General features: G+C 43.3%; 4 protein-coding genes across 5 annotated transcripts; 2 read left to right on the top strand and 2 right to left on the bottom strand.

Moving 5' to 3' along the window:
- Window positions 1-1,969: 1,969 nt before the first annotated feature.
- On the top strand, window positions 1,970-10,099 carry LOC108057355 (anoctamin-4). 2 transcript variants are annotated; one of them, XM_017141574.3, is made up of 13 exons: window positions 1,970-2,052; window positions 2,724-2,938; window positions 4,216-4,397; window positions 4,460-5,410; window positions 5,467-5,612; window positions 6,365-6,945; window positions 7,426-7,643; window positions 7,707-7,871; window positions 7,937-8,290; window positions 8,356-8,455; window positions 8,513-8,909; window positions 9,422-9,512; window positions 9,571-10,099. In XM_017141574.3, the coding sequence occupies exons 2-13, from the start codon at window positions 2,761-2,763 to the stop codon at window positions 9,895-9,897; spliced, it is 3,690 nt and encodes a 1,229-aa protein (XP_016997063.2). In that variant the 5' UTR covers window positions 1,970-2,052; window positions 2,724-2,760; the 3' UTR covers window positions 9,898-10,099. The 2 variants fall into 2 exon arrangements, with proteins under 2 accessions (XP_016997063.2, XP_070071862.1); XM_070215761.1 differs by lacking the exons at window positions 1,970-2,052; window positions 2,724-2,938; window positions 4,216-4,397; window positions 4,460-5,410; window positions 5,467-5,612 and adding an exon at window positions 6,237-6,301 and having other exon boundaries at window positions 9,571-10,096.
- A 140-nt stretch (window positions 10,100-10,239) lies between these two features.
- On the top strand, window positions 10,240-12,079 carry LOC108057443 (tubulin polyglutamylase complex subunit 2). The gene is made up of 4 exons (XM_017141702.3): window positions 10,240-10,397; window positions 10,458-10,625; window positions 10,680-10,948; window positions 11,470-12,079. Exons 1-4 carry the CDS (start codon window positions 10,328-10,330, stop codon window positions 11,833-11,835), a joined length of 873 nt encoding a protein of 290 aa, XP_016997191.2. The 5' UTR covers window positions 10,240-10,327; the 3' UTR covers window positions 11,836-12,079.
- Window positions 11,837-13,228, bottom strand: viaf (viral IAP-associated factor). The gene is made up of 2 exons (XM_070214506.1): window positions 13,068-13,228; window positions 11,837-12,892 (listed from the first exon to the last, which is right to left on the bottom strand). The coding sequence occupies exons 1-2, from the start codon at window positions 13,071-13,073 to the stop codon at window positions 12,176-12,178; spliced, it is 723 nt and encodes a 240-aa protein (XP_070070607.1). The 5' UTR covers window positions 13,074-13,228; the 3' UTR covers window positions 11,837-12,175.
- A 390-nt stretch (window positions 13,229-13,618) lies between these two features.
- Window positions 13,619-18,628, bottom strand: Grip163 (gamma-tubulin complex component 6). The gene is made up of 5 exons (XM_017141675.3): window positions 17,538-18,628; window positions 17,323-17,476; window positions 16,419-16,783; window positions 14,186-16,353; window positions 13,619-14,116 (listed from the first exon to the last, which is right to left on the bottom strand). The coding sequence occupies exons 1-5, from the start codon at window positions 18,555-18,557 to the stop codon at window positions 13,888-13,890; spliced, it is 3,936 nt and encodes a 1,311-aa protein (XP_016997164.2). The 5' UTR covers window positions 18,558-18,628; the 3' UTR covers window positions 13,619-13,887.
- Window positions 18,629-18,715: the final 87 nt, after the last annotated feature.

Here is an 18,715-nt window from a genome sequence, read left to right as displayed (position 1 = left end):
TTTACCTATAGGTCAACCACCATTACATATGTAGGAGTCCAAAACACTGTGACGACCGTAACCCTGTGACTAACTGACGTCATTTACAACCATCAATACGGTGCTCGTATCCCGAGTAGCCCGAATAGTCGGCCTGATTTAAAATTAGAAAGTCATCACGATGAACCTCGTGCAACAGCGAGTCAAATACCATATTAATAGGATATTCGTGTTAAAAGTACCCTTCGCATAGCCCACAGACCCTTTTGTGGAATGGGTGTAAGCTATGGTTTTAGCTAGTGATGGGAAAGTACAGATTGAATTGATTTATGAATATATATGAATAGTAACTAAACACCCTTTTAAAGTAGTACATATATTATGACCTATAGGTATTTCAATGTATCATTTAGTGAATATAAGGGGGTATATTGAAACGAAAACATATTTTAAATTGGAATTTCTTTTAGTATGGCTAATAAGTCAAATTACTTGGCCATTCTCAAAGAAGTCTCTATTATATATTTATCATATTTCAATTGATCTTACACATATATATTTTCCTTCGATATGTGTTAGTATAGTGGAGTATCTTTCATCTTAGATATTATTATAGTTAAGGTGTCCCTATACGATTTAGTGATTGTCCAAAGGACAGATTTTAAATTCAATAAAGAATTCAATATAAATAAAGAAGAGAAAAAAAAAAAATCTTAGATAGAAGGTACATACTGAAAAAGTCCCAATGGGGAACAGGTTTTACCACACATCACCATTGGTAGTACTTCCTCTATATACCCCGGCTCGACTTCAATAAATTCAATAAAGAAAAAAAAAAAAAAATCTTAGATGTACCTTCTGTACTGAAAAAGTCCCAATGGGGAACAGGTTTCTCCACACATCACTATTGGTATTACTTCGTCTATAGACCCCTGCTCGAATTCAATAAATTCAATAAAGAAAAAAAAAAAAAAAAAATCTTAGATGTACCTTCTTTACTTAAAAAGTCCCAATGGGGAACAGGTTTCTCCACACATCACTATTGGTATTACTTCCTCTATAGACCCCAATATATCAATAAAGAAAAAAAAAAAAAATCTTAGATAGAAGGTACATACTGAAAAAGTCCCAATGGGGAACAGGTTTTACCACACATCACCATTGGTAGTACTTCCTCTATAGACCCCTGCTCGACTTCAATAAATTCAATAAAGAAAAGAAAAAAAAATCTTAGATGTACCTTCTGTACTGAAAAAGTCCCAATGGGGAACAGGTTTCTCCACACATCTCTATTGGTATTACTTCCTCTATATACCCCTGCTCGACTTCAATAAATTCAATAAAAAAAAAAAAAAAAAATCTTAGATAGAAGGTACATACTGAAAAAGTCCCAATGGGGAACATGTTTCTCCACACATCACTGTTTGTATTACTTCCTCTATAGACCCCTGCTCGACTTCAATAAATTCAATAAAGAAAAAAAAAAAAATCTTAGATGTACCTTCTGTACTGAAAAAGTCCCAATGGGGAACAGGTTTCTCCACACATCACTATTGGTATTACTTCCTCTATAGACCCCTGCTCGACTTTTGCTCATCGAGAGAGCCGTGATTAGCTATCTGTCCCAGAGTGTCACTGTCCTGGCCAGAGGGTCATAGCTCCTGGTCGGTCAATCGGTCGGGAGCCGTCGTGGTGAGCGGTACGCCATATAGAGAGCGGAAAGTGTCCAAGTCAAGTGGTATTGTAAAGTGGCCAGGATGGACGTGCGAGCGTGTGCTTGGATAATGTGAACCTTGATTGAAAGATAGTAATTACAAGCCACACAAAATCAATAGTGGGCCACTTTGAATTGTGAATTGTGAAGAACACAGAAGACAGATCTTAATTCGATCATTTAGCGTGAAAGTGATACCAAAGCACTACCGCAATCAATAATCGATTACTCATAGACGACGGAAGCGAATCAATAAACCTTCAATTGTTGTGATTACTTCAATGGCATGGGACTTTTCACAACTGCCAACGAACGCTGACATTTCCAGGACGTCCGTCGCACGCTTATTAGTGATCCAGGTACGAGTCGGAATGGATTTGTTTGTCCGTCGTCGCCCAGTGACCACCACACTTCCATATCCATACACTATATATCCCAATACCAAATCTAGGGCAATTATTTAGAACTATTGTCATTCGTCCGCCTGGGAAAGTGTTCACCACTCGTAGCAACAAGTTTGCCTCTGGCCCACCTTCTAAAATTCTAGGACCCAACTGGACTCGCTCCCATAGTGCACTAATGCTAATGTGATGGCATTATTCCCAATGGCTGTAGCAGTAGTTTTTGCCCCAACCACTAAAAAGCACATCGGGCTATACAAACAACTTCCATGGGTCAATGTCGAATGCGTGCCCGAGTTCACCTTTTGATTGGAACGCGTTTGCAAATGAAGATACAAATACTCTTAGGGGTATAAATTAACGCCCTGCTCGAGGCCAGTAGTATAAACATACATGAATAGTTAATGCCTGGTTAGGTGGACTCCGTTCGATCGGGGGATAAAAAATAAAACTATGTGCAGCCTGACAACTCTTGAATGACAGGCCACAAACGACTCCCCCGTCAAGTTTCCAAACTTGTGGCTTTAAATAGTTTATCATGGGTAACGGAGCAGGTGCTCCAAACTAGGCCAAATTATAGAAGCGGCCCCATTTGACCGACCTGCCGTCCCTCCAATTGCGCTCCACAGAATTCCATGACGCCATAGCTCCGGCGTAGGAGAGACGATGAGCAGTCACGAAGGAAGGTCCGGCGAGAGGTCACACGTCTTTCAGATTCGCATCGACAGCGTCGAGGATGAGAGCACCGCCCCCATAACGGAGGCCAGTTCTCGAGAGGATCTCATCAGCAGCGCCGCCCGGGAGGGCGACAGGACCAGCGAGCAGTCGATCTTTCAGTTTCCCAGTGAGTAGTTTCTGCATCCCTATTTGTATTAAAAATATACTATATAAAGTATAGATTTGTGTTATTGACCTAATACTAAATAATATAAATTATATACTCAGTAGTATTAATTTCATATGAAATATTATAAACTTAATATTTTGTAGTTTCATTTTTATACTGAAAGTTTCAATCTAATACTTTTGAAAGTATTCATTTTAGATTCATTTTATTGGTGCAAATTTGCCACTCAAGAGTGTGAATTCATGAAACAAAAGTTTCGTTTCTGTGACTATTTATTTTTGGGTGTTTTTTAAAAATGAATTAATGTTATGCAATATTTTAACACTTTTACATTTCCCCTGTTCTGTGTCTTAAAAATAGAATGAAATGAAATATTTACATAAAATATATTATTACACTAATATATTTAATAATTGTCGGGATAAATTCTTTCGACTTTTAAAAACAACAAACCTTATAATAAGTGTACTCAATATGCTTATGTTATAAAAGTGTTTTTAGATATTATATTAATTTACTAATCCTAACAAGAATCTTTTTGAATTACTTGTGTGTTAAGTAACTAATCAATAATAAACGATGTTCTAAGGACTCATTATACCCGTTACTCGTAGAGTAAAAGGGTATATTAGATTCGTGCAAAAGTATGTAACAGGTAGAAGGAAGCGTTTCCGACCCTATAAAGTATATATATTCTTGATCAGGATCACTAGCCGAGTCGATCTAGCCATGTCCGTCTGTCCGTCTGTCCGTCTGTCTGTCTGTCAGTCTGTCTGTCTGTCTGTCTGTCTGTCCGTCTGTCCGTATGAACGCTGAGATCTCGGAAACTATAAAAGCTAGAAGACTGACATTTTGCATGCAGATTCTAGGAGTTCCTACGCAGCGCAAGTTTATTTCAAAAGGGTGCCACGCCCCCTTTAACGCCTACAATCGCTTATATACGCTTTTAAAAATTTCAATATTTTGGAAAAGTAAAAATGCAGTTTTATTGTGTTTCTCAATACCTATCGAAATGAAAAAGAAATTTTTTTAATCGGACCATTCGTTAAAAAGTTACGGCGGATCAAAGTATCTCCATCTCCTTCGCTTCCCTTTAGCTGAGTAACGGGTATCTGATAGTCTGGGCACCCGACTATAGCGTTCTCTCTTGTTTTTATATTACGTGTCTCAATAATACTATTTATATTAGTGAGTGTAATTAATCAAGTTAATTATTAAAAACAAATACCCATCCTAACACCTATAAATATCTCTTTCTATATTTCCCCGTCCAGGATTCCTTTCGGTGCCAACGCTGCGTAGCCCGCGCCAATCCCCCGATCCCTCCGCCAGGAGGGAGGTGATGTCCAGTCCGGCCAAGAGCGAGCGCATGAGCCGCCGGAGCCAGACGAAGCTGCGACCACGACGACTTAGCCAGGATAGTGGCATTGTGGCAGGAAGATTAATTGGATACGGAGTAAGTTTACCCATCGTTTGTTTCGTTAAATAAACAAATTATTAAATCCTAAAATCACACAGGAGGGTGTCCTAATTGACACCGATCTGCAGTCAAGGAAAATCGTAGCCGATCCGACAGATAGCGTATATAGCTGCCAGGCGGACGATAATGTTGCGTTGGCCAACACCAAGCCCGCCACTCCGATTCCGCCAAAGAGCAAGCTGAGTGGAAATCGGGCTCGGGCGGGATCGGCTGCCTATACGGAAAAGTGGCTCAACTCGTCGGTGATGCGGACGAGCAACGGGAATCCGCTGTTTCCCAAATCCAACTCGATTGCCGTGCCGCTGCCCACGCATCTGGAATCGGAATCGGCGGAACCGAGTCCCACGCAGGCATTTGGCCCGAAGATCCTGGGAAGTCACGAGGAGGATATTCCCGGAACGGCCATGCGACGGAATTTGGGCCTCAATCTGAGTCCCACTCTGGGCTCCGGCGACAGGGTGAATCAGTCCTACGAGATCATGGAGTCGTCGCACTCCAATGTTTTGCCCAACGATCAGTTTGGCTATCGGCAACTCATTCCCACGGAGCGAAAGGCCTCGGATTCGACGAGTTCCGTGAGCGGAAGTTACTACGGCAGCCGGAAGGCCAGCAAAAGCAACAGCCTGGGTGGCGAATCCGGGGACGAGAGAAGGGTCAGCAAGCAGGATCGGGAGGGCCTGGATCCCGAATCGCTGATGTTTCGCGACGGTCGACGGAAGGTGGACATGGTGCTGGCCTGGGAGGAGGAGGACCTGGGCGTCATGACCGAGGCGGAGGCCAAGCGACGCGATAACCGTCGCTGCTTCATGGAGAACCTCATCAAGGAGGGATTGGAGGTCGAGCTGGAAGACAAGTCGCAGTCCTTTAATGAGAAGACCTTCTTCTTGAAGATCCATTTGCCCTGGCGACTGGAAACCCGACTGGCCGAGGTCATGAACCTGAAGCTGCCGGTCAAGAGATTCATCACCATATCGGTGAAACCATCTTGGGTTAGGATTTAGGCTTCTCAGCTTTGGATGTTTTTTAAGGGTTTTTTCTCCTTTAGGATGAGGAGAATGTGGTCTTACGGAATGTGCAATATTGGAAGGATGTGTGGCAGCGCTTGACCAAAAAGATTCAACTGGACCAAACTCTTCTGGAGGGAGAGACTACATTCAAGGCTGCAACAGCTAATGGCAATCCGGAGGAGCAGTAAGTTTCTCGATTAAATTACTATCTTCTTTACTTTTGTTGTAAGTTAGGCTTTGAAGTTTGGTTAGCCAACGATTAACTAACGAATGCTATCATTTTATATGCAAAACACTATTGCTACGCATAAAAAAATTTGATTGGTAAAATATACCTGTACGGATAGTTACATAACTATAAAAAATAGTTACCTGTATTTGTTTTTGCTTTGGGTGTGTGTCTTTGCTAATTGTGTGTATTTGTTGTTGTGAAAGTAACTACTTAATTGGTAGAATTGACAATTTTTGTGGTTGGACAATTATATGGGTTAATTTTACCAAGTTTATTTTTTTTGTGTAGAATTATTATTTGAAAAATCTAAACTTGTTTAAGCCTAAATCTTATTTTAAATGTAGGATAACAGATTTTATTTAATCAAATTTAGATTTTTTGCTTATAGTCCGATATCTAGTTATAGTACTTATAAGGTCCCTCCTTGATAACTTAAAGCCTTAATAAGCTTATGTGGGTATACTTGATGTAATTTCATGGAGTTAAAAGGTTCTTTAATTAATAAATAATATATTTACTGCTCGTACTATTACCATACTATTATACTACTATAGTATAAGGACAAATAAATAGATACAAGTAATTTCAAACCTTTATAAGCTTATGTGGGTATACTTGATGTAATTTCATGGAGTTAAAAGGTTCTTTAATTAGTAAATAATATATTTACTTCACGTGCTATTAATTTATTTCGTCTCCCTCAGGTTCATTGTTAAAGATCGAGCCACTGCCTTCACCAGTGCCCAGCGGTCGCTGATGGTGATGCAGGTGCTCATCCGGACGCCCTTCGACGAGAGCGACCGCAGTGGCATCCGGCGGCTGATGAACGACGGCACGTACTTGGGCGTTTTCCCGCTGCACGAGGGGCGGTACGACCGGCCGCACTCCAGCGGCATCTCGCTGGACCGCCGCGTCCTCTACCAGACGTGGGCCCATCCCTCCCAGTGGTACAAGAAGCAGCCGCTGTGTCTGGTGCGCAAGTACTTTGGCGACAAGATCGCCCTCTACTTCTGCTGGCTGGGCTTCTACACGGAGATGCTCGTCTATCCGTCGGTGGTGGGCACACTGTGCTTCATCTACGGCCTGGCCACACTGGAATCGGAGGACAATACGCCCAGCAAGGAGATCTGCAATGAGTATGGGACGGGAAACATTACCCTATGCCCACTTTGCGACAAGGCCTGCAGCTACCAGCGTCTCTCGGAATCGTGCCTCTTCTCCCGGCTCACCTATCTCTTTGACAATCCCTCGACGGTGTTCTTCGCCATCTTCATGTCCTTCTGGGGTAGGTGGCTTGAAATCATTGCACCCAAAAAAATCGATATGAAACGTAGATCAATTTTACATTATGTAATATCAATTTAAACTTGATATGGGGCCAGGTAAATTTGATATGGTCGAAATGAGTATTTCATGTAAAAACGATATGGATTTTCTTCATGTCCTTCTGGGGTAGGAAGTTTGAAATCATTACACCCAAAAAAAAATCGATATGAAACGTAGATCGATTTTACATTATGTAATATCAATTTTAACTTAATATAGGGCCACGTAAATTTGATATGGTCGAAATGAGTCCTACATGGGTTTTCCATGACCAGAAATTTATGTGTGTGGAAAAATGTGTTTATTATCTTTATCATAACTTTATAATAATTTAAATCAGGAACCGTAAATAAAAGTTATTTGTGATTTTTATTTTAAAAAGACTACTGTGATAATTATAACTACCAAACTAAAGATTGATTTAACATCTTCAAAACAGCCACCACATTCCTGGAGCTCTGGAAACGCAAACAGTCGGTTCTTGTGTGGGAATGGGACCTGCACAATGTCGATATGGATGAAGAGAACCGTCCGGAGTTTGAAACGAATGCCACCACGTTTCGCATGAATCCTGTTACGCGGGAAAAGGAACCCTACATGTCCACTTGGAACAGATCTATAAGATTTGTAATTACCGGTAGTGCAGTGCTATTTATGGTGAGATAACCATTATAATTTCCACAAGTAAAATTTATATTTATAATTACGATGCTTTGACAGATATCTGTGGTTCTATCTGCTGTACTGGGCACCATTCTGTATCGCATAACTCTCGTATCGGTTATTTATGGAGGCGGAGGATTTTTTGTCAAGGAGCATGCCAAGCTCTTCACCAGTGTCACGGCTGCCCTGATCAATTTGGTGGTCATCATGTTGCTTACTCGAGTAGGTCTAAGTTTTAACTTTCTGTCACTCCAAAACTAATATATATTCCCCTTTGCAATTTACAGATCTACCACCGCATGGCAATCAGGTTGACCAACCTGGAAAATCCGCGCACCCACACGGAATACGAGGACTCCTATACGTTCAAGATCTTCTTTTTCGAATTCATGAACTTCTACTCTTCGCTCATCTATATCGCCTTCTTCAAGGGGCGATTCTTCGATTATCCGGGAGACGATCAGGCCCGCAAAAGTGAGTTCTTCCGCCTCAAGAATGATATCTGCGATCCGGCGGGCTGCCTATCCGAACTCTGCATCCAATTGGCCATCATAATGGTGGGCAAACAGTGCTGGAACAATTTCATGGAGTACCTATTTCCCAAGTTTTGGAACTGGTGGCGTCAACGGAAGCACAAGCAGGTTGGTTAAAGAGCTCCTAACAAGAAAATCATTTAAAATTAAAATTTATTATAACTTTTTTTTAGGCCACCAAGGACGAATCGCATTTGCATATGGCCTGGGAGCAGGACTATCACATGCAGGATCCCGGTCGACTGGCCTTGTTCGATGAGTATCTGGAAATGAGTGAGTAATATATCTTTAGTAGGATTATAATAACTAAATAATCCCTTTTATTACCAGTTCTTCAATACGGCTTTGTCACCCTGTTTGTCGCTGCCTTCCCATTGGCACCGCTTTTTGCTCTGCTGAACAACGTGGCAGAGATCCGCTTGGATGCCTACAAAATGGTCACCCAGGCCAGACGTCCTTTGGCGGAGCGCGTTGAGGACATAGGCGCCTGGTATGGAATCCTTCGGATCATCACCTATACGGCCGTCGTCTCGAATGCCTTTGTGATAGCCTACACCAGCGATTTTATACCACGTATGGTCTACAAGTTTGTCTACTCTGAAACTCACACATTGGCCGGCTACATCGAGCACTCGCTGTCCATCTTCAATACCTCGGATTACAAGGAGGAGTGGGGTGCCTCGGTCAGTGAACGAGATCCGGATACCTGCCAATATCGCGGTTACAGGTGGGTTTTGATATTCCATCCATAGCAATACATAACTATACAATCGATATGAAACGTAGATCGATTTTACATTTTTTAAGATCAATTTTAATTTGATATGCGGCCAGCTAAATTTTACCTAGGCGAAAAGGGTATTTCATATAAAAACGATATGGGTTTTGCAAGACCTGAAATTTACACTCAGAAAAAAAAAACGATATGAAATATGGTTATTGAATGAAAATCCGATATGATTTATGTCAAATCTAAGATTCAAACATATCAACATATAATATCATATAAAATATCATATGGTATCATAAAAATACCAATTTATTATTTTAGAGGAAATATTATAAATAAAAGATTAACATAATCTTTATTCATATCGAAATGATGACTTGAATGACTTGATCTTAAAAAATATCGAATTGACCATTATCATTTTTTTTCTGTGCATGGCCATATCGATTTTACGGGAACATGCTTTTTTTTGTGTGTACCTATATCTTAATCATTACATATCTTTGTAGAAATGGTCCCAAAGATTATGAACCCTATGGTCTGAGTCCCCATTACTGGCATGTCTTTGCTGCTCGTTTGGCTTTTGTTGTGGTTTTCGAGGTTGGTTACTTTTACTAAAATCGAAAGATTTATATTATACATCTATATTATTTTGCAGCACGTGGTATTTGTCATAACTGGCATCATGCAGTTCATCATCCCGGATGTCCCGTCCGAGGTGAAGACCCAGATGCAGCGGGAGCAGCTGCTGGCCAAGGAGGCCAAGTACCAGCACGGGATCAAGCGGGCTCAGGGCGACAGCCAGGACATCATGAGTCTGTTTCGGGACACCAGCCAGAGGACCTCGATCGCCGGCAGCCAGGTGACAGCCCGCGGAAGCTGGGCTCGCCGCTTCAGCCGACTGAGCGACGGACTGGATGCCCACGTGGAAGTGGCCGCCCGACCGCGAAGATCGGTGGAGTCCACTGTGTGGGAGGTTTCCTGACACGAGGAGGAGGCCGAAAGCGAGGCCCAGGAACAGAACAAAAGATGAGCCAGCAGCAAGATGTTTTCACTCGCCTTTTTTCCATGATTAATTAGCCTATAGTATTTCATGTGTAATTGTTGTCAAAGCTCCACAGTTGAACTCTACTAATAATATTGTAAATAAATTATTTTAATTGTTGTAACCAGTCATCGTAAAGAATTTAGTATTTATAAGTGAGTATATATAGAAGTATTAGAAAAAAATATCTACAATATTTCTTTAAAAAGAAAAATTAGCCCATTTTATTGCAAACAACCATCCGCCCTGTTGCCACAACAACCAATTCAACACCACTTTTGTTTTACCATAGCAGCTTGTATTTTTATAGAAAAAAGTTTGACGTTTAAAAAATTAACAGAATTTTTTCTGAGTCCCAAATTATTTGAAGATGAACAAGAAGCTTTCGCCTGAGGATGCATTTTACGAAAATTTGACCTTGGGCCTCATAAGGACCCTCTGTGAGTATACGATTATCCGATGAGCAGTGTCCTTTAAAATAGAAGATCCCAAACTTTTAGCCAATGTGCCAAGGGTTTGTAATGTGACTCTGGAGCGCCGTCAGCCACTGAATGCCTGCCAGGTGGTCAACTGGGAGCAGAGGCACTGCGTCTACCTCCCTGAAGATATGAAGAAGTTCTACCTATCCTCGGATGGGTTCATTCTCAACTGGAGTTACCAGTACGCTCGTGAGTGGAGTGTAACTAATTACCCTGCCCTTTTGTGTATCCCCTCCATTCCAGCTAACGATATTCGGCGAGTGGGCCACATCCACTTTCCACACCTGCTGCAGGTGACCCTTCTGCGCGAGAATATTGAGACGACGGCGAGCCACTCCAGCAATGCAACTGCTTTGCCCAACAGCAACTCAGATGTTCTGGGAGCAGCCAGCAACTCGCAATCCCTTCCAGCACCGATGGCCAGCGGCAAGGACAAGTGGGGCAATGCGACGCCCATTATAACGGCCAAATCAAAGATATTCGAAATCAACAATGTAAACGAGGTGGCCAAGGTGGGTAATCAATACATATTTCCATATTCTTTGAAATAACTTTTTTTTTATTGCGCATAACTTTTTAATGAATGGTTCGATTTGAAAAATGCCTTCTACATTTCGATAGGTATAAATATACACAACAAAATTGCATTTATACTTCTCGGAAATCTTTAAAGGTGTGGGCGCCAGACACATTTTAAAATCGTTAGTGGGCGATTGTGGGCGTTAGAGGGGGCGTGGCGCTCGGCTGAAATAAACTTGCGCTGCGTAGGAAGCCGAAGAATATGTGTGTGAAATCTCAACCTTCTAGCTTTTGTAGTTTCCGAGATCTCACCAAGATCTCTTATAGGGTCGAAAACGCTTCCTTCTCCCTGTTACACACTTTTGCACGAATACAATATACCCTTTTACTCTACTAGTAACGGGTATAAAAATATATTCAAAATTTTCACAATCTCTAAAATACAATCATCATTTTGGCTCTGCAAATTTCTAGAAATTTCTATTACTCACTTGCCGAAATATTCCCCTAACAGGTTTGCATGCTGTACGAATCCACCAGTTCCAATAATCCCAAGTTCTATCTGCTGGAGCTGAGCACCCTGAGCTGGCAGTTTTTGGCGGACACTTTCAGTGAATACCTCCGAATGGCCATTGCCCATTTGGGATTGCCCTACTGGGAGCTGTGCTTTTCCACCTGCGGCCTGCCATCCTGGACGGAGCAGCTGTTCCTTCTGCTGGCACCCCATCTCCTGGAGGAACACGAACCCAGACGTGGTCGAGTACTGAATCCAGCCTGCGAGCATCCGTACAACATCATCGATCCGAACATATTCCGGGGAAAGCCGAAAAGCGTGGCAAAGGCAACGGCCAGCAGCACCAAACAGAATCATAATAAGTGACTTTTTAAGTAGAAAAGTGAACAATTTATTTGAGAGGCTACGTAAATGCCACAAAACAATGAAATGAATTCGTATTCCTGAGGATAGATTGGGTCAATAAATATACCAATTAAAAACATGGTAGCAAATTAATGTTAGCAGTGAATCAATAGAGTTTGCCTTTGAAAGTATATGACTAAATTCACGGTGTTTAAATTAGGTGTAGTAATTTCGACATACATATTTAAATTAAATTGCAATTTTTTGTTTTTTAGAGATTTAAAGACCATGACTCATTCTTAAGATATTGCCCCAACCCAAAGATCAGGAAGTTGGATGAGGGTTATGATTTGGCTACGACTCAGTAGAAGTCCGCGCTCTTATCCTCCAGATCGGCCAGCATCTTGTCCCTGATCTGCGGCCGCGGATCCTCGGTGATCTCGGTGGGCACTGCTCCCGCCTGGCCCAGCATGAACTCCAGCTCCTGGACGGTCAGCTTCTCGCCGCGCAGCTCCAGCGGACCGATATACTGCTTGCGCAGCGCTCCCTCGTGGTAGATGAAGATGGTGGGCAGGTTCTTCTCGGGGAAGTTTGGTATGCAGGTGGTGGCCACGGAGCGCACGAACTTGGTCTGCGGGAAGCGGACGGCCAGCTGCTGCATGTGATGGTGGATCAAGGCGCAGAGCGGGACACCGTTGGCGTACAGATGGAGGACCACCCAGATGCCTTCGCCGGCCTTCGTGACCTCGTTGACATAATCCTGTCCGGAGATTTCCCTTACAGACCCAAATCTTGCCTTCTCCGCCGTGGCCCTCATCTCGGCGATGCGCCGCTGGCGATATTGCTCCAGCACAGCCTCATCCTCGGAGTCCTCCAGTTCGTCGAGCTCGTCCAGCGACATGTCGTCTATGGGCTTGTCCCGCTGGCCCTCGTTCAGCGGAAGATCGGTGCGCCGCTGGATGGCATCGTCCATCAGCTTCTGGATCTGATCCTCCGTGATCTCCGCCTCCTTCGCCTTGGGCCCAATGATTCCCTTGGCGCGGAGCACATCATTCCACTCGGTGTCTTCATTTGGATCCTATAGAGAACAAAGTGAGTTTCCACGTGAGTTTTCATTCACCATTTTCATTACCAAATATGGAATTTATTTTTGGGTGCAACAAAAACACACCCACAATCGCTTTCAGTCGAAAACAATCCATTGTTCTTTGAAAGCAAATGTAACTTTAGTTGCCCATAACAACCCATCTTACCTGCATTTTAATTGATTTTATTCAGGTGAGGTAAATAACTTAATATATTAAATAAAAAATCCGAATGCTTGCAACGTTTTTGTAAACTAAAAATAAAACTGAATTATTCTAAAAAGTGACTCATGACCAGGGATGGCTCGAAATCATCGCGTGCGGTCAGCCGTTTAGAGATGACACCGTGTCCGATATTTGGAATAACATTTAAATAAATTTTGAAGTTCAGTTTTTAGGTTTTATTTAATGGAATTACATTTAAAAAAAATTAATTAATTAACGACAATATTTTTTTATTTTTCAACAAATTTTGTTAGGTTTCACAAAGTATACTGCAATGAAACAGATACATATCTTTTTCAACAAACATCCAACGGTCTTTGCTGGGATTAGATTTATACATTTATTTATTGAGATGTTAGTTAGCTTGCATTTCTATCAAAAACATTCATAGCTTCAAATTATTAATTAGGCATAGTTTTGTAAATAAATTAATCTTCTCCATAAAATTAGATTCCTTTGAATTAAAAAGTAATTGAAAAAACATTTTCAAAGTTGCTTTTTAATATTGTTTTGATTAAATTCTAAAACAGATTGTTCGAAAATTAGTAATAAATTAAGTTAAAACATAAAACGAAGAAAAGTGCAAGAAACATTTTTTTTAAATCCCTGCATTTGGTAATGGGTTGCTGTTCGGGTGCTTTTTATTTAAGGAGGTCCCTAGAATTATTATTTAAAATCTTTCTAAGCTCAGCTTAATGGCAAGAGAAATTCGCTATCTACGGAACCCTTTAAAGATTCTTTGCAAGCAGTTTTGAGATTCTATTTAAGACCTAGCACTCTCCTCAGATACATTGTAGTAGTTGTTAAAATTAATAATACAAATCAGGTCTCCAATTTCCTCCTGATAACCAGAAGTGGCCGCCTTATTGCCCAAATAGATGAGATACTGCATAAATTTCTCAAACTCGGCCTCCTCCTGCAGCAGTCGTTTAAAGCGGGGATGCACAAACTGATTTTCTTGGTCCATTATAAACGCCTGCGACAGAAGGACTCTAAAATATGGTTTAAAATAAAAGTTAGCTACATGAAAAGATTACAACATTTTAAAGAATTTAACCTACTTGCAAAAGCGAAGTATAATAACAAGAATATTATCGATGGTTTCTTTGACCTTGGCACTGCGTCGATTTAGCAGTGCCAAGAAGGCAACCCGCTTCAAGTAGGCGGCATGCTGCTTATACAATCCCTCGATGGAGTCGACGGTGCACAGCTCCTCCTTGAAACTCTTCCAGGTGGCCTGCAGGGCCTTGGCCACCAGATGCGTCTGGAACGAGGTCATAAAGTGCGACAACTTGTGGCGCATTATCTGCAAATGCCGGAAATGTGCACATGTCCGGAGTTCTGCTCCCAGAAGTTTACCCATTTGCTGCAAATACTCATAGGTTCCCTCCAAAACAAAGCTCACATGACGTAGCTTCAGTAGATATCCGAATATCTGCCCGTATTTGGCCACCGTTTCCGAGCTGATCACAAGGTTCAGCGGCCAATCCACCTTGCAGTGCAGCATCAGCATGGAAGTGGCTTCTACAGACAAGAAACTCAGCGTATCTGGTATGCTAATGCAGTTCAGAGTGAGATTTTGTGATACCGTCGTCTCGTCCGCTGAACAAGCCGACAAGGCGTTGGTCAACATGGTATCGAGGATTCCCTTTTGGCAAAGACTCCGCGGCTCGATGCCCGCTTTAATTCTTCCCAGGATGTCACTGGTGAGTAAAGCGCCAAACTGGCCGTCTAATAGAAAAAAGTAGTTCCTTAGCTTGCGGAAATGCTCGTAGATACGCAGCTCCTGGAAGATCCTGAGTACCTCATTCCGAAGCAGCGTGTAGTGTGCGTTTACAGGAGCCATCACGGAGAGCTGAAGGCAACGGCGAGCCATGAAAGGATTGCAGGGCTCCGCTATATTGAAAACTGCCTTTTGTAAATGCCAATCCTCTGGCAGCTGCTTTTCCACTCGAAAGTTTGTGGGCAGGCCGAAAGTTGGTCTGAAGAACTCCGATAGTTTACTAGTTGGTTTGGCAATTACAAGTTCGGGATTTGGTGACTCTGGATAAAAGCTTTGACTAAGATTGTTGTTATTAGCAGCATCGTTATTCTGTATTTCCGCCATATCAGTTAATTCCCTGGGTGACAGCCCACCGATTTCCACATCGGAGGTGGTCGACATGGGCGTTAACGCAGCCAAAGGTACTTCAACGTGCAGTTTGTTGAGCTCTAGAGGCAGGCAAGGCAACGTCTTCTTGTCCCCTTGGCCAATCTCAAACTCGCTGTGCATAACCCTTCGCCGATTTTGGGAGCGTTCCGTATTTGAATTAACCAGGCAGCGCAATCGATGCGTGTGCTGATCTTCGGTGGAGTTGAAGCTGATGAAGCCATCGTGGTGTTCATTGCGCAGGCGATTACGGTGCATTTCGCTGAGTTCCTGCGTTTCTGGGCGATTGAGATTGGCATTAATGTCGGGCGGCAGTCGAACTGAATTCAATTCCGTCTGGCACTCCTGGAATTGTTCAGAGGAGATGCCATGCTGGCGATTACGATTGAATTCGGTTTGAATTTCGGGCTGCTCATTGGAATTGATCACATCCGAGTGGCTTCGTTCGTACTGAACCCCTACTACATCCTCCAATTTATTTTCTGCTGGCTTCATCGACTGTCCTGCTGCCTCCTCGTCCTTGTCAGACGCCGATTCAGTTCGACCCTCCGGTCCTTCGAGACAGGAGGCAAAGCTTAGATCGCTATAGGTGCTCTGGTCGGGACTGTTAACTTCCTGGGCGTCTTTCTTAACCAATTCAGCTGCCAGCTGCGCCACTTCTTTTTGCAGCACCTGCTTTTCCCGCTCCAGTCGCATATCCTCCATCCTTTCGCTCTCCCGCAGAAAAACGATCTCATTGACAATCTCCTGGCGCCGCTTCTCCAGGCGATTTTGCTGGTCAACTTCCCGCTCCTCGTTGATCTGTTCGTATAGCAGTTTTTTTTGAGCATTCGCCTTCAGTTGGAGCTCGCGCTGCTCCTCCTCCCAGGCTGCCAGATGGGCCCGCGTTCGTTCCACCATGAGATTCGCAAAAACCCGTTTGGTGGCCATGCGCTCCTCGAAGATGCTTTGCATGCTGCACCAGCCGAAGCGTTGGTAGATGACGGCATACTTGTCGGCCAGGCTGCGACGCATCTCCTTGAGCTGCTGCTCCGTTAGACAGACTACTATAGGTGGGTGCTCCACTTCGAAGACGGGGTGCTGGGTAAGAAAAAAGCATGGATTACTATAAATTCATTCATTATGTATTCTATTCCCCCACCAACCTGCTCGTTATAGGCCTTCAACACCTGGTTGTACTTCCCACACTGTAGGATTTCCTGCTCGCAGCCGGATAAAAAGTCCGGAATTGCCTCGTTGACCACTTGATAGCCCCTGTCAAAGAACTCCTTGCTGCACTCATTTGCCAGCGAGGGCGAAGTGTTCGGGCACCGGCTGATGAAAATCTCGTTGACCGTCTTGTCCAGTTCACCGCGGTAGATCCACCGCTGCAGCTGAACGAAGTACGTTTGGCATATGCAGCGCAGCAGGTGGATGAGCAGCTGCAGGAAGTCACTGGTGCCGCAGGTGTCGATGGCCTGCCAAATGCAGCTCATCAGGAAGGGTCCCGATACGCCACTGTCCAGGTTTACTAAGCAAATATATTTAAATAATATATAAAATAGATTTTTTTAAATGAATGAATCATTAAATGATGATTTGATTAATTCAACTATATGTGAAATAAATTGAATGTTTTTCTTATTCATTTCGAATTGAATTAATGAATGAATAAGTTTTAATTTAATTTTTATTTGCCAGATTTTTTTTTGCCTTCTTTTCAGAACAAAAGTTTGGAAAATTTTTAACAAATCAATGTTAACTGCTTAGAAAATAAAATTCATGCAGATTTAATCACAAAATGATGGCCCTTTCTTCTTCAAAAGAAATTGTCGTTTGAATTATTTCGGAATTCATGTTAACTGCTTAGAAAATAAAATTAAGGCAGATTTAATCACAAAATTATTGCCCTTTCGGAATTCATGCCATTCATTCATTCAATTCTATTAAACTCAAAATTCAAATTCATTCAATTCTATTAAACTCAAAATTCTAATTAATTCATTCATATAAAACAAAAAAATGCAAGATAATTCATTGAATGCATTCATGCAGGGCTCTAAATCTTACATCTTGGCTCGTTCTCGAACATTTTGTCCAGCTGGTAGACCAGCTGAAGGACTGGACGGGAGCTATCCAGCAGTTGGGAGAGACTATTGGCGGGCAGGGCGAGCAGAAACTGTCGATTGGAGGCTAGGAAATCCACCAGGATCTCACGCGAGGCCTGCAAAAAAAAATCATAGCTTTACAAAACATTCTCCAGTGTATTAGTTACCAAATCTCACCCGATTGAGTGGCCTTTCCAGCTGCCTCGCTGCGTTCCTGTTCCTTTTGGTGCGGGAGCTCAAACGCCGAAAGGCAAAGCCGGCGCGCAGAAAGTGCTGTGCAAAATCCGCCAGCACCTCCGGTAGCACCGAGCGCAATGTGGTGTTGGGCCGGATTATCAGCTGCATCTCATCATTCGGCGCTGCGGGAAATGTCTCCGACTGCACACCCGCTGCCGCCTTCTTCAGATGATCAATTAGAGTCGCTTCCTCTAGATAGTTGAGCACTAGGTTTTTGTTCTGCAGAAGCTTCAGTTCGTTGGTCATTTGGTGGTCTGAAATGAAGTGCTTCTCGGGTGCAGCGTTGGCCACAAAAGGCTGTTCCTCCTGGGCAGCTGGGAGCGTCTTTTTGGGGACTGGCAGTCGGGGAGGTGGCTGCATCGGTTGCTCCCTGTCCTCCCGCATCCGAGCCATTGAATCCGCCAGGCCGCGGCTGGTTACCAAGGATGGGATGATGCTGGAGCGAGGCTTCTCCGGTGGAGGCTTCGCCATTGGGTTGGCCAGGAGCAAACCGGAGAGGGGCTGCAATTGAAGGGGCTTCAGGGCGCGGTGCATCTGACCCAGGGATTTCAGGGACTTTGGTTGCTCTGGCTCCTTGGGCAGAGGTTCCAGGGACTCGTGTAGCTGCAGTATGCCCGGTATTAGTCGTCTGATCCCAGCTTCCAAGTGGTTTTCCGCATCCTTCTCCATTATCTGGTCCTCCTGGTTATCCCTTTCTGCCAGCAGATTCTGGAAGCTGTGCAGCCTGTCCCGCTGTCCGGGATTCTGCCTCACCTCGCTGCTCACCTGCTGCAGCAGCTCCAGCTTGTCCTGCGTGGACATCGTCCCACTGCGGAGCAGGCACTCATAGATCTTCGAGCGCCTGGTGGCCACCGACGCAGCTGTGGGCACTCGGGGCGCCTGCTCCTCCGAGGCCAACAGAGTGGCCAGGTGGGTCACCACGTCGAAGACGCTGTGGTTGCACTCAGCCACGGTTGCCATCGAATCTTCTCTGGGACTCCGAAATTAAAAGATATTTCCCATAAACGAAACCAAACAAAAATTGATATTGGTGTGACCGCGGTTTCGGAAAATACCACATATTGGTACTTTAATGGAATTCCGTTACATTTAAAAATGTAAAGGGTATTCAAGCTATT

The sequence above is a fragment of the Drosophila takahashii genome, chromosome 3L (assembly GCF_030179915.1).
Source record: "Drosophila takahashii strain IR98-3 E-12201 chromosome 3L, DtakHiC1v2, whole genome shotgun sequence".
NCBI lineage: Eukaryota > Metazoa > Arthropoda > Insecta > Diptera > Drosophilidae > Drosophila > Drosophila takahashii.
This window is presented reverse-complemented; position numbering and strand designations above follow the sequence as displayed.